Source organism: Misgurnus anguillicaudatus, chromosome 8 (genome assembly GCF_027580225.2).
Source record: "Misgurnus anguillicaudatus chromosome 8, ASM2758022v2, whole genome shotgun sequence".
NCBI classification, from domain to species: domain Eukaryota; kingdom Metazoa; phylum Chordata; class Actinopteri; order Cypriniformes; family Cobitidae; genus Misgurnus; species Misgurnus anguillicaudatus.
In genome coordinates, this window is record NC_073344.2 from 38833615 (window position 1) to 38846588 (window position 12974).

The window sequence follows — 12974 nt, forward strand, 5'->3', positions numbered from 1 at the left end:
TTACTGAGGGGGGTTAAGCAACAATTTATCTTGGTCACAGTGATTACAATCCTGCTCTTATGGCTTTGAACTATATGCCTAGCCCTAAGACTGTTCAATACAATATTTTAAAGACCACTCACTTTGTTACCTTTCCATCCTCTTTCCCCCTTTAGCCCCTGTGAAAAGTCAAAATTAAGAAATCCATCAATCAAGCTACAATAATGAATTTCATGCTTGGTCAAGGCCAATCAAATGACACTCACTATTGATCCGGGGAAACCATCTAACCCTGGGAATCCATCTTGTCCTCTTAGCCCTTCATCACCTTTCTGACCTGGGATACCTGGGATACCAGCTTTGCCCTGTAGAGGGCAGAGAGCAAATAGAGAAAGTCTAAAAAAATCAATGCCCCTGGGAAGAAATATATTTAAATTTTGGGAACATTATGACAGACAGTAAGATATAGACAGAATTAGTTATATCTCTCACTGGTAGTCCAGGTATGCCCTGAGGTCCCTTTAAAAAATAAACAGTGGTTAGCTAGTGTAAACACTATGACAATACTTTGACATCACAGAATTTGAACATGTAAAAACGGTTTGGAGTTACCCGTGGACCTGGTGGCCCCATAACCCCTGGAATGTAATTAAGAGCAATTTCTTCTTCGCCATCAGCCTACAAACACAAACACGTTATGCATTTATGCAGATGGTCTAGGCACTTTATTCAAAATTGAGAAGTAAAGTATTGTAAACAAATCAAAAGCCACAAGGATGATACAGTTCAAATGTAAAGTAATTTTGCAATAAACATGTAATTAAGTAAATTACAGTAATTCGAAAGGCTGGTCCCGGAGGTCCCTGAGGTCCCATAGGCCCAGGAAGCCCAGGCAGCCCTTCCTTTCCCATGATTCCTGCAGAACCCTGTGAACCCTTTAAGGACAGAAATTGGATGGAAGGGTAAGTATTGTTATATCTACCAAACGTTTCTGAAAATAGTTTGCCATTCTAAGGATGTAAGGGTTTTTGTGTTTCATTCATTTCTGTTCATTGTTGATCATCTTGTTTAGTTAACTTGTTACCTCATTATTAGTTTCACCTGTGCTTAATTATAGTTAAGTTCTTACACCTGTGTTTGCTTATCACTTGCCTGTATATAGTTTGCCCCTGTGTGTGTGTTCTTTGTCGGTGATCGTCAATGTATGTTGTGGATTTGCTATGCTCCTCACCGTTGTATCATTAAAGTTCTAGTTTATTGTTTATCCAGTGTCTCCTCATCGTTGTGTGTGTGAATAATACGTGACAGAATCACAGACCGAACTGTTTACGGTGGCGTTAACTGTTCCCTCCTGTTTCCAGCTAGTTTTTTGTTTTTGCATCTCGGTTTTTAGTTTAGTTTATCATGGATATCCCGGCTGTGAAAATTCTATGTCTGGAGCAGGGACATCGTCCGCTGGAAGTTCACATCAAGGACTTTTTAGACCTGGCATGCCTGACTCACTACCCTGATAGCGCGCTCTGTGTCTTTCTTTTGACCAGCCTGAGCGCGCAGTCAAAGGCACGCCTTCCAGCGGGCGGTCCGGATGACAACTTCGCCACTTATGTGGAGTGGGTGCTGTTCCACAACAACTCCCTATTCACCGTCGGTCCCGCCGATGGGGAGTTTGTCGCCAGCCCCACTTCACACCCAGAGACCGACACGCCAACACCCTCCACGGACCTCGAGCCCACCACGGGCGGAGAACCCGGCAATGCGACCAGCGAGCCAGAGCGAACCCCTGAGCCCAGCGTCGCTGAGATCCCGGAATCCTCCCCCGACCAGGTGCGAGAGCCGAGTTGTCTGGGATTCGCCGCGGGAGCTGCTGAGGATGTCGAGGAAGACATCCACCTCCACGCCGCTGAGGGTGAGCATATTACGTCTCTTGGGGAAATTTTTTCGGACTGTGCTGTGGACATTTCCTTTTCTTCATCGGCTCCGCTGGTTCCGTCCAGCTCCTCCCCAACACAAGTGGACCCTCCCACTCCCGCCTCCTCTGCCTACCTCAGCCAGTCTGAAGCACCTGCAGCCATCACAGCGACACGCCCCTGCTCATCCTCAGCGCGTCAATGCCGCTGGTTCGATTGATCCGTGGCGTGCCTCTCTGCCAGCTGCTTTCGGGGAGCTCTCCAGTTCTCCACCTCCGCTCCCTGAGACCAAGAGGTCGCCTCGTCCCGTCGGACCAGTGGCATCGCTTCAGGTCTCTCCTCCCTCCCCTTCGTCGGCTCCCGTCTCTACAGCGACGTCACCAGGCATCGTCACCACTCCGGCTCCGCCCTGGTCGGTCGTCGTCCCGTCCTCGCCTCCGGGTTTTCCTCGCTCCCCAAGTGTCCCTCACTCCACCCTTCCAGCTCGTTGGGCTCCTCCCTCCTACGGGCGTTCACCTTTGGGTTTCTCTGCTCTGGCTCCGCCTCGTAGCTCCGGTCCACCTCCTTCATCTCAGTCGTACTGTAAGGGTTTTTGTGTTTCATTCATTTCTGTTCATTGTTGATCATCTTGTTTAGTTAACTTGTTACCTCATTATTAGTTTCACCTGTGCTTAATTATAGTTAAGTTCTTACACCTGTGTTTGCTTATCACTTGCCTGTATATAGTTTGCCCCTGTGTGTGTGTGTTCTTTGTCGGTGATCGTCAATGTATGTTGTGGATTTGCTATGCTCCTCATCGTTGTATCATTAAAGTTCTAGTTTATTGTTTATCCAGTGTCTCCTCATCGTTGTGTGTGAATAATACGTGACAAAGGATAATAACCCCAACAATGGCCACAATGTTGTAAAAAAGCCATTCCTTGAAAATGTCACAAGGTTAGAGATCAGAACATTATAGTACAGCGTCAAGAAAAGGTATGTGAACCCCTAGGAATGAACTGGTTTTCTACAACGATTTGCTATAAAATGTGATCTAATCCTCATCTAGGTCACAACAATAGAATAACACAATGTGCATAAGCTCACAACACACAAATAATTCTAGTTTCTTGTGTATTTTTTGAAAACACCCATTAAACATTCAAAGTGGAAAGGAGGAAAATGTAAGTGAACCCTTGAATTTAATAGCTTGTTGAACCTCCTTTGGCAGTAATTACTTTAAGTAAGGCTTTCAATAGTTGTGAATCAGACCTTCACATCATCAGAAGGAATTTTTGCCCATTCCCATTTACAAAACCACTTAAACTCAGACACAATTGTATGATGTCTGTTGTGAACCGCTCTCTTAAGGTCATTCCACAGATTAAGGTCTGGGCATTGAGTAGGCCACTCCAAATGGGGCATTTTGTTTTTCTTAACCCAGTCTGTTGTGGACTTACTTCGATACTTATGGTCATTGTCCTGCTGCATCAACCAACTTCTACTGAGCTTCAACTGGCGGACAGCCACCCTGACATTATCCTGTAAGATTTTTTGTTAAAATTGGGAATTAATTTCCCCCCTCGATTATGGTAAGTGGTCCAGGCTTTGAAGCAGCAAAGCATGCCCAAATCATGATGTTCCCTCCACCATACTTCACTGTTGGGATGATGTTTTGATGTTGGTAAGCTGTGCCCTTTTTGCGCCATAGTATTTTTTTTAAACATTTCAAATTTTGTTTCATCAATCCATAAAATATTTTCCCAGTAGCACTGGGGTTTGCCAAAGTGTTTTGAAAACTTCAGGCTCACAGCAAAGTTTTTCGTGAGAGTAGCAGCTTCCTCTGTGGTATTCTGCCATAAACACATGCCTGTTCAAAGACTTACGTATGATAGAGTCATGAACAGAGATATGTGCCAGTTGCCAATGATGTCTTCAAGCCTTTAGCTGTTACACGTGAGTTCTACTTTATTGAGTATTCAGTGTTGTGCATTGGGAGTCTTCTTGGCTCTGCGTCCACTTCTAGGAAGGGTAGCTAAAGTATTAAACTGTCTCCATTTACAGACAATTTGTCTAACTGTTGACTGATGGATGTCTAAATATTTTGAGATTGTTTTGTGTCCCTTTTCAGCCTTATGGAGTGCAACAACTCTTGCAAGGCATGGTTCATGAGAGACTCTTAATTTTTAAATGTTTGAGGGATGCTACACCTGCCCATCACCAGTCTGGTAGAGGAGTACAATTGTACCAAAGTCAGACTGGAGATGATACTGGATTTGAGTGATCCATTTGTAACTCAAACTGCCCCCATCTTGCAACCAGAAGGAAGTTGACCCCATTGGCTGCAACTGAGCAGGCAAAGGCATCAATCAGACACAAGAACATTGTGGGCCGAGTGCAGGAGGGGAGGAGTGGTCTTGCTGCAGTGTTGGAAAGTCAATGTACAAGTGTGAATGCCCTTCCTCTCCCATCATCCCAGTGGCAGCCAACACCATTTGTTTGGGAGGGTGAGGGTCAAGCCAACCTAACCACCATAAGACTCTGGTATCTTATCATTGTCTAATGGTATACAGACCATTTGCCACTGAGCCTGTATTGATGATGATAGTGGGGCCTCTGGCCTTAGACAAAAGGGTTGCCGCGTATGGTTGGGTTGCGATGAGATTTTGGCCTTTCTTGTGATCTCGGGTATTGCGGCAAATAGTATGCCATACAGAACCATTTGTCACTGAACCTGCATTAACAATGACAGTGAGACTTCTGGCCTTAGTCAAAAGGGTTGGCATGTATGGTCAGGATGTGGTGAGATTGTGGCGTTAGAAATAGAGGTTAGCTCATGTCAAGGGTGTATGCACTGAGTTATGAGAAAGGAGCAACCTCAGGAGATGAAAGGGCTGAGGAGTAGTGTGGCAGAGGGTCACTCAATTGACCATTCCACAGATTCTCATCGGTGCCTCAAGTATGCAACAAGGGATATCAACATCAAGTCCTATACAACAGATCTATGGATAATGAAAGCTTACAAGAGTTGTGGATATCTGACCTATCCAGTTTCTATTTTCTTGGATAAAATCTACAATGTAGAGCTAAATGTAATTCTTTAAAAAAAGTGAGGAACAAAAAAGCTGGTACAATATCTTACCTCTTACCCTTTAACTCCAGGCAAGTCAACTGTACCACAGTCAAAAAACAAGGCATTATCTTTACCTATTCTATCAAGCATATGATGTTCTCCCTGTGTCAGCGTGGGTTTATTCAAGGTACTATGGTTTCCTTCCACAGGCCAAAAACATGCAAGTTAGGTAGCAAATTGCCAAATTACCAAAATACCAAATTTCCCCTCTCCCAAACTGTGTTTAACTTGTGTATGGATTAACTAGTTCTCTGAATAAAGCCATAGATGCTGGAATGGCATGAATAATAAAGAAAGAAAGAATATCAAGCATATGTAAAAAAATTGTTTTGTCCGATACCTTCTGGCCTGGGGGCCCAGGAGCACCAGGATTTCCAGGCCGACCTGCAGGCCCCTGAGTCACAAAAGAGAACAAACAGCAATAAAAATAATTATGTGTAGCCCTCTCACCGATTAACTGGCTCAAATTATGTCTAGGGAAACTTACAATTTAAGTTTACACGTGAGAGGCACATCTAAATTTACTTAATGTATAATATTTAATACCAAAGTAACCCAAAAATAACTAATATAATACACCCTGGGATTCAGATTATAGTTTTTCTTGTAATGTTCACTTCTTTTACTCAGAAAATACTTAACTATAAGCACAAAATAGTAAAGGCATTAGTACAACACTTTAAAATAAATCTCAAATTATATTACATGCCTCCTTTAACTTTGTCTCTCTCTCTCTTTACATAAGAATCACAGGAGATGTTATGCTGTATAAACCATTAACAAAAACATTTATTAACTGATTTAAGTTACTCTTGTTTTCTTTTCATTTGATTCGTTTCAAATAGATTCAGATCACATGAATCAACTTTAGAGCAGAAGTTAACTCTCACTTCAATGTGCACATGTACATTCAATTCAATTCAATTTTATTTATATAACGCTTTTCACAAGTGTTAATTGTTGCAAAGCAGCTTTACATGAGTAGATGTAAAGGAGAACACAGAAAATAAATAGATAATATAAGCAGTAGAACATAGCGGCTAAGGTTAAACCGTACAAGCAAGCGTATTAATAATGATACATATACAGTAAAGTGCTAAGTTAAGCCAAAGTTGGCTGACTCTCCCTGGGACTAAAAACCCCCTAGGAAAAAACCCGGTGGGAAAAAACTCCTAGAAGGACAAAAACCCTTGGGAGAGATTAATATATGTATATATATATATAGATACGGTAAGGATAGGAAGAGGGTAAGCAGATTAAACTGGTTCAGCCGGTGGTCATTGGTCGTGCATCGGCTAGGCATCACGTTGAAGGACAGCCAGTAGATCAGTGGTGTGATGACCTTCACAGCAACAGGAACTGGGTCTGTTTGTGTCATTGTCCTCAGGGTCGAGGACGAGACAGGGAGACAAAAACAGAGTTCTATTAGCGTAGGGGCCGTTCGCATGTAATGCAAGTGTCATACATTATAGTTGTTTAAGTCATCTCGGTTCCAGACAGGCTAACTATTGCGGCAATAGTGTATTACCCATATGAGGTGTGTGAGTGCTTTGTTCTAGACAATATAACTACTGCGGTAAAATTACATTTACTGGACATTTTATGTGAATGCTTTGTTAAAGAAGAATGTCTTAAGTTTAGATTTAAATTGATCGACTGTGTCTGATACTCGAACATTATTTGGTAAATCATTCCAGAGCTTAGGGGCCAAGTAGGAAAAGTATCTACCACCTTTAGACACTTTTGATATTCTAGGGATAATTAAGAGACCCAAATTTTGTGAGCGCAGTTTACATGGTGGATTGTATTCTGATAGTAGTTCTTTAATATACGAGGGCGCTAGGCCATTTAAGGCTTTGTAGGTGATTAGTAATATTTTAAATTGTATGCGATATTTAACTGGTAGCCAATGTAAAGATGCCAGAATTGGACTAATGTGGTCATACTTTTTAGATCGAGTAAGCACTCTTGCGGCGGCGTTTTGAACCAGCTGTAGCTTGTTTACCTGATTTGAATGGCATCCCCCGAGTAACGAGTTACAATAGTCTATTCTAGAGGTCATAAAAGCATGGATAAGCTTTTCTGCATCTGATGCAGACAGCATATGGCGTATTTTTGAGATATTTCTAAGATGGAAGAATGCTGTGCGGCAGACGTTGGAGATATGACTATCGAAAGATAGATTGCTGTCGAACATTACGCCTAAATTCTTAACCGTGGAAGATGGCACCACCGTGCAGCCATCTATGGACAACTTGTAATCTGACATACTATGTTTGTAGCGATTTGGTTCAATAATAAGTATCTCAGTCTTATTGGAGTTTAGCATAAGAAAGTTATGTGCCATCCAGTCCCTAATATCATTAATGCAGTATGTTAGCTTAGCAAACGGGTGAGTTTCGCTAGGATGTGACGAGATGTAAAGCTGGGTATCATCCGCATAGCAGTGAAAACTTATGTTATGTTTCCTGATAATGTCTCCTAGAGGTAACATATATAACGAGAATAGGATAGGACCTAGAACTGATCCCTGAGGTACGTCGAATTTAACCGGGGAGTGATATGACTCTTCCTCATTTACATAAACAAAGTGATAGCGATTGGTTAGATACGATCTAAACCAGGCTTATGCCTGACCACTGATGCCAACATAGTTTTCTAGTCTACTGAGTAAGATTCTGTGATCTATTGTGTCAAAGGCTGCACTAAGGTCTAGTAATATAAGGATTGAGATTTCACCACGATCGGATGTTAATAGGAGGTAGACCTGTTTGAGTCGCCACTCACTCGGATCTTTAACCCGGATCTTTAAATTAACTCATGAGTCGCGAGTCTCTAGTGTCATTTACCCGGATCAGTTGAGTCCTACTACAATTCATTGTAAAACCAAAAACAGCGCCACCACACACACAAACCTCTTTCAACATTATTGATGAGACTTCGCTCGCACTACAGATCCACTCGTAACCGGCTGATCTGTGCGAGAACTGACCCGAGATTCTCACTCAGAGCCGGAAACATTGCAAACTCGAGAGACCCGCGGATCCGCGAATTGACCCGAGATTCTCACTCAGAGCCGGAAACATTGCAAACTCGAGAGACCTGCGGATCTGCGCGAGCCGCGAACTGACCCGAGATTCTCACTCAGAGCCGGAAACATTGCAAACTCGAGAGATCTGCTCTGACTCGAGAATCTTTCAACTCGTAACCGGCTGTTCCGTAACCGGCTGATCAGCGCGAACTGTCTCTCCGCCTCTGGGGGCTGCATAAGCAGGACACAGTTTTTTCTATATTTATGCTATTATTAGGCCTATTTTTTAAATGGTCGACCATACACACACCAAACCTAAAGCCTATAAGCATGTTATCTCAGAAGTGAAAGGCTTTTGTTGTGGATTTGCTTTTGAGGAGACTTCAGTCGCTCTATAGATCCACTAACCGGCTCCGGCTGATCCACGTGAATCAGCCGGTTAGTGGATCTGTAGAGCGAGTCCCATGGTCTGCGAGTCTGCAATGTTTCCGGCTCTGAGAATCTCGAGTCGCGTGGATCAGCCGGTTACAAGTGGGTCTGTACTGAGTTTCCTTGGCGATTTAGCAATACTGACTCAAGTGATTCAAGTGACTCACACAACTCGGATCACTTTAGTGAGTGACTCACAATAACCCGGATCCTTAAAAGGAGTCGAGTTTGCCAGGCCTAATAGGAGGTCATTTGTAACTCTAAGCAGCGCTGTCTCTGTGCTATGGTGGGGCCTGAATCCTGATTGGAACTTTTCATATGTATTATTATTCGCTATGAATGTGCGTAGCTGGCTTGCCACTACTTTTTCTAATATTTTAGAAAGAAAAGGTAGATTTGAGATTGGACTAAAGTTATTAAGATCTCCCTGGTCAAGGTTTGGTTTTTTAATGAGCGGTCTAATAACTGCTAGTTTGAAAGCTGTTGGAACGTATCCTAATTCTAGAGATGAGTTAAAGATATTTAGTACCGTGTCTGACACTACATGAAATACCTCTTTTAGTAATTTTGTGGGAATGAGGTCTAGTATACAGGACGATGATTTGGATGACATTACTAATTTAGAGAGCTCTTCTATTGTAGTAGGTTTAAATGACTCAAGATGTTCGTATGGTAATCTAGAGGTAAATGTACTATTGGGTCGAGTGGTGGCTGCTTGCGTAGTTTCTATGTTTTCCCTAATAAACATAATTTTGTTAGTAAAGAAGTTTATGAAGTCATTGCTATTGTGTTGGAGTTTACTATTTGTTTCTGTTTGTTCTTTGTTTCTAGTCAGTTTCACAACTGTGCTAAATAGGAAACGAGGGTTGTTATGATTTTCTTTAATAAGCGTACTGAGATAGGTAGATCAGGCGGTTTTAATAGCCTGTCTGTAGTGTTGAACACTCTCTTTCCATGCTGAACGCCATACCTCTACTTTGTGCTTCGGTAGTTTCTTTCCATTTTTCTGGCTACTTTTTTAAGGGCTGCAGTATGATGGTCATACCATGGAGCCGGCGTTTTTTCTTTGATTCTCTTTTTTCGAATGGGAGCAACGGCATCCAATGTGCTAGTGCAAACATTGTTCAGGTTTTCTATTATAATATCCAGATATTCACGGTTATCTGCTACATGTTTCATTTGAGACAGGTCTGGAAGAGTGCTAATAAAGCTATCTTTAGTGGTGGAAATAATTGTTCTGGCTAATCTGTAGCATGTTGTAGACTGAGCGGTCCTATCTAGAAGTATCGTGTAAGACACAAAGCAATGGTCTGAAACGGCATCGCTCTGGGGTGATATTTCGATGTCATTAATATTGAGTCCAAGTGACAGAATTAAGTCTAATGTGTGCTTACGAGTATGCGTTGGCCCTGACACGTTTTGTTTAATACAGAGAGAATTAAGAACATCCATAAACGCACGTCCTAATGCATCTTTTGGGTTATCCACATGAATATTAAAATCACCAACGATAAGAGCTTTATCTACAGTGACTGTGAGTTCGGATAGGAAGTCTGCTATTTCTTTAAGAAAATCTGTGTGGTGGCCCGGAGGCCTATATATGGTAGCTAAAATGAACGAAAGCTGTTTGTTGTTACGATCAGTTATTTCCATATTTAACAGTATTATTTCAAACGAATTAAATTTTAGTTCGGATTTATGGTTTACCTTGAATATTTGGTTGTATATTGTAGCTACACCACCCCCTCTCCCTTTTAGACGAGGAACGTGTTTATAGTAATAGTCTTGTGGGGTGGATTCGTTTAAACTGATGTAATCGTCTGCTTTAAGCCAGGTCTCTGTTAAACAGAGTGCATCTAAGTTTTGGTCAGTAATTATTTCATTGATAATAGGTTCTTTACTGGTAAACGATCTAATGTTAAGAAGGCCGAATTTTAACATTTGAGTTTCATCTGTTAATGTATTGTGTTCTAATTTTATGTTAATAAGATTTGTACGAGACGAGGTAAACGGTGCTCTGTATTTATTTGTTCGAGGAACAGACACAGTAGAGATGTGTTGGTACTCTGGTAAAAAAGGCTCTATGTGCTGGGATATATGTGATCTTGACATGTCAAGGCAGCTAACAGACTGATGGGTAAGCCGATCTGTCTGTTTCCTGACCTGGGCCCTGGATAGTCAGACAATATCAAAAGTAAGACTATTGGTCAGATTTCTAGAAAGTACAGCACTTCCTTCCGGAGACGGATGGAGGCCATCTCTCTTTAGCAGGTCAGGTCTTCCCCAGAAATGCTTCCACTTGTCTATAAACCCTACGTTATGCTGAGGGCACCACTTTGACATCCAGCCATGAAGAGACACTAATCTACTGTAAGTTTCATCCCCCCGGTAGGCGGGGAGGGGACCAGAGCAAATTACATTGTCTGACATTGTTTTTGCAATTTCACACACCTCTTTAATAGTATCTTTGGTGATCTCCGACTGGCGGAGTCTGGTGTCATTCGTGCCGGCGTGAATAACAATCTTAGAAAACTTACGTTTAGCATTAGCCAGCAGTTTAAGTTTGGATCTAATGTCAGAAGCTCTGGCTCCCGGTATACAATCGACTATGGTGGCTGGTGCCTCAATGTCAACGTTCCTGAGTATAGAATCTCCAATAACCAGGGCACCTTTAACAGACGTCTCAGCCGGTGTATTGCTGAGTGGAGAAAATCTGTTTGATATTAAAACAGGAACTTTATTTGGATGCCGAATGTGACTATGCCGCCTGACAGTCACCCAGTTAGTCAGCCGCCTTGACTCTGAAGTCGGAACCGAGCCATGTGTATTATGCTTAACACTAGGCGCACCCGAAACAGTGTTTGTAACATTAACATTAGCGGTCTTACTGTCCCCAACTAGCGTTCGGATGTGCGCTTCTAGTTCTACAACCTTCTCCGTCAGCCTTACTACTTCAATACACTTAGCACATGTAAACCCCTCTATGCTGACGGAAGAAGCTAAACTGTACATGTACATTACAGTTTTCATGCTGGGTGATGGGGTCTCCGTTCGCCCGAACGCTGTCCGGGAAGCTGCATCGAGACGCCTCGGCCGCCTACGAGGGTCTGTGGTCAGGGTGATGTTAGGCACGCTGACTCTGCGAAGGCCGGGCATCAGCTCCTTCACAGCTTCCCGATCTGGTGTGGACAGATCAGAAAAGCATACATCGGATGAATCCGCCATTAGATCGCCAACGAAGGAAGGTTTAAGTAAACAGACGGTAAGAAATGCTAGATTTAGCCGGCACCGGCTGGTTATGCTAGCGGGCTATATGCTAGCAGGCTATATGCTAACACTGGGTGTTACTAGTGATAAAATCGTATCGCTTAGTAATACAATTCAGTAATCATCAAAGTAAAGTATTCCTAAGATAAACTAATAAGTTATATTATATAGATAGTAATAAGATCGTGAAAAAATAGGATTTAGCTGATAATCTCAACGGAGCTCCAAACTTGCGACTCCTCGTCTCTCTCTCTCAGCGTCTCTCTCAGCGTCTCATCACAGGCAATTACTCAATATGAAACACTCAAACAAATGTAAACAAAACAAAACAAAACCAAATATCCCCACATTATATTACCCAGATATTACCCAGCTGGGATTTAAGTCTTTCGTTGGCGTGCTACGTTGGAGCTCATGTGAATGTGTGCAAGTTTATAATACTCACGAAATCCAAGGAACAGTGAAAGTGAAGAAGAAAGTAATGAAGACACAATTATCAGATCAGCCGATCTGATTTTCAGTAGCATCCATCCACTCACTTCCTACGTGCTGACGCACTCTGACCTTCAGAGGTCAGTGAAAATCCCACCTCATTGGTTAAACAACAGCGCTTTTTTATAACAGATTTTTTTTAGATATATCCTTTTCTGTTTGTAATTTACACATTTTAAACATTCTTTAACATAACAAACAGAATGTATTTTACCATTTATGAACTTATATATATCTTACAAGATTATAAAATCCAGAACATGAATTGAAATTCTTACCTCTCATTTAACATTTTTAAAGCTTCAATTTAGGAAACTCTATAATGTAAAATAAAAATATAACAAAATAATTAACTAGTAGACCCAAATTTAGCAGGGCTCTACACTCTCCCCCCACCACAATTCGTTATGTCCTCATAACGAGGGAAAAAATAGCAAAAACAAAGCTGTTACATGTCCCATTACTGAAATAACACACAGTAACATCATCAGTATACCTTCATCTTGACAAAAAAAAAACACGTATGCATAAAATAAGGATACTAAACACTAGAAAACCATGTCTACAGGTAATGGCTTAATCACATTTAAGACAGTACAGTTTACTTAACCGGACATGTATTCCTACCAGAGATGTTCACAAGTCTCTGAGCTCGAGTCCGAGTCAAGTCTGAAGTCTTTGAGCTTGAGTCCAAGTCAAGTCTGAAGTCTCTGGGCTCGAGTCCAAGTCAAGTCTCAAGTCTCGTTGTAACAAATAA

At 41.9% G+C, this 12974-nt stretch overlaps 1 protein-coding gene across 2 annotated transcripts in view; it reads right to left on the minus strand.

The window, feature by feature from the left end:
• The window catches only part of col18a1b (collagen type XVIII alpha 1 chain b), a 156789-nt gene that overhangs the window by 59157 nt on the left and 84658 nt on the right, over positions 1-12974 (minus strand). For both annotated transcript variants that reach the window (XM_073870889.1, XM_073870888.1), the window contains exons 13-18: positions 5339-5392; positions 813-914; positions 592-657; positions 472-498; positions 246-344; positions 123-158 (exon numbers count right to left, since the gene is read on the minus strand). In XM_073870889.1, the coding sequence (XP_073726990.1) occupies positions 123-158; positions 246-344; positions 472-498; positions 592-657; positions 813-914; positions 5339-5392 (384 nt within the window). The remainder of the gene's footprint in view (positions 1-122; positions 159-245; positions 345-471; positions 499-591; positions 658-812; positions 915-5338; positions 5393-12974) is intronic.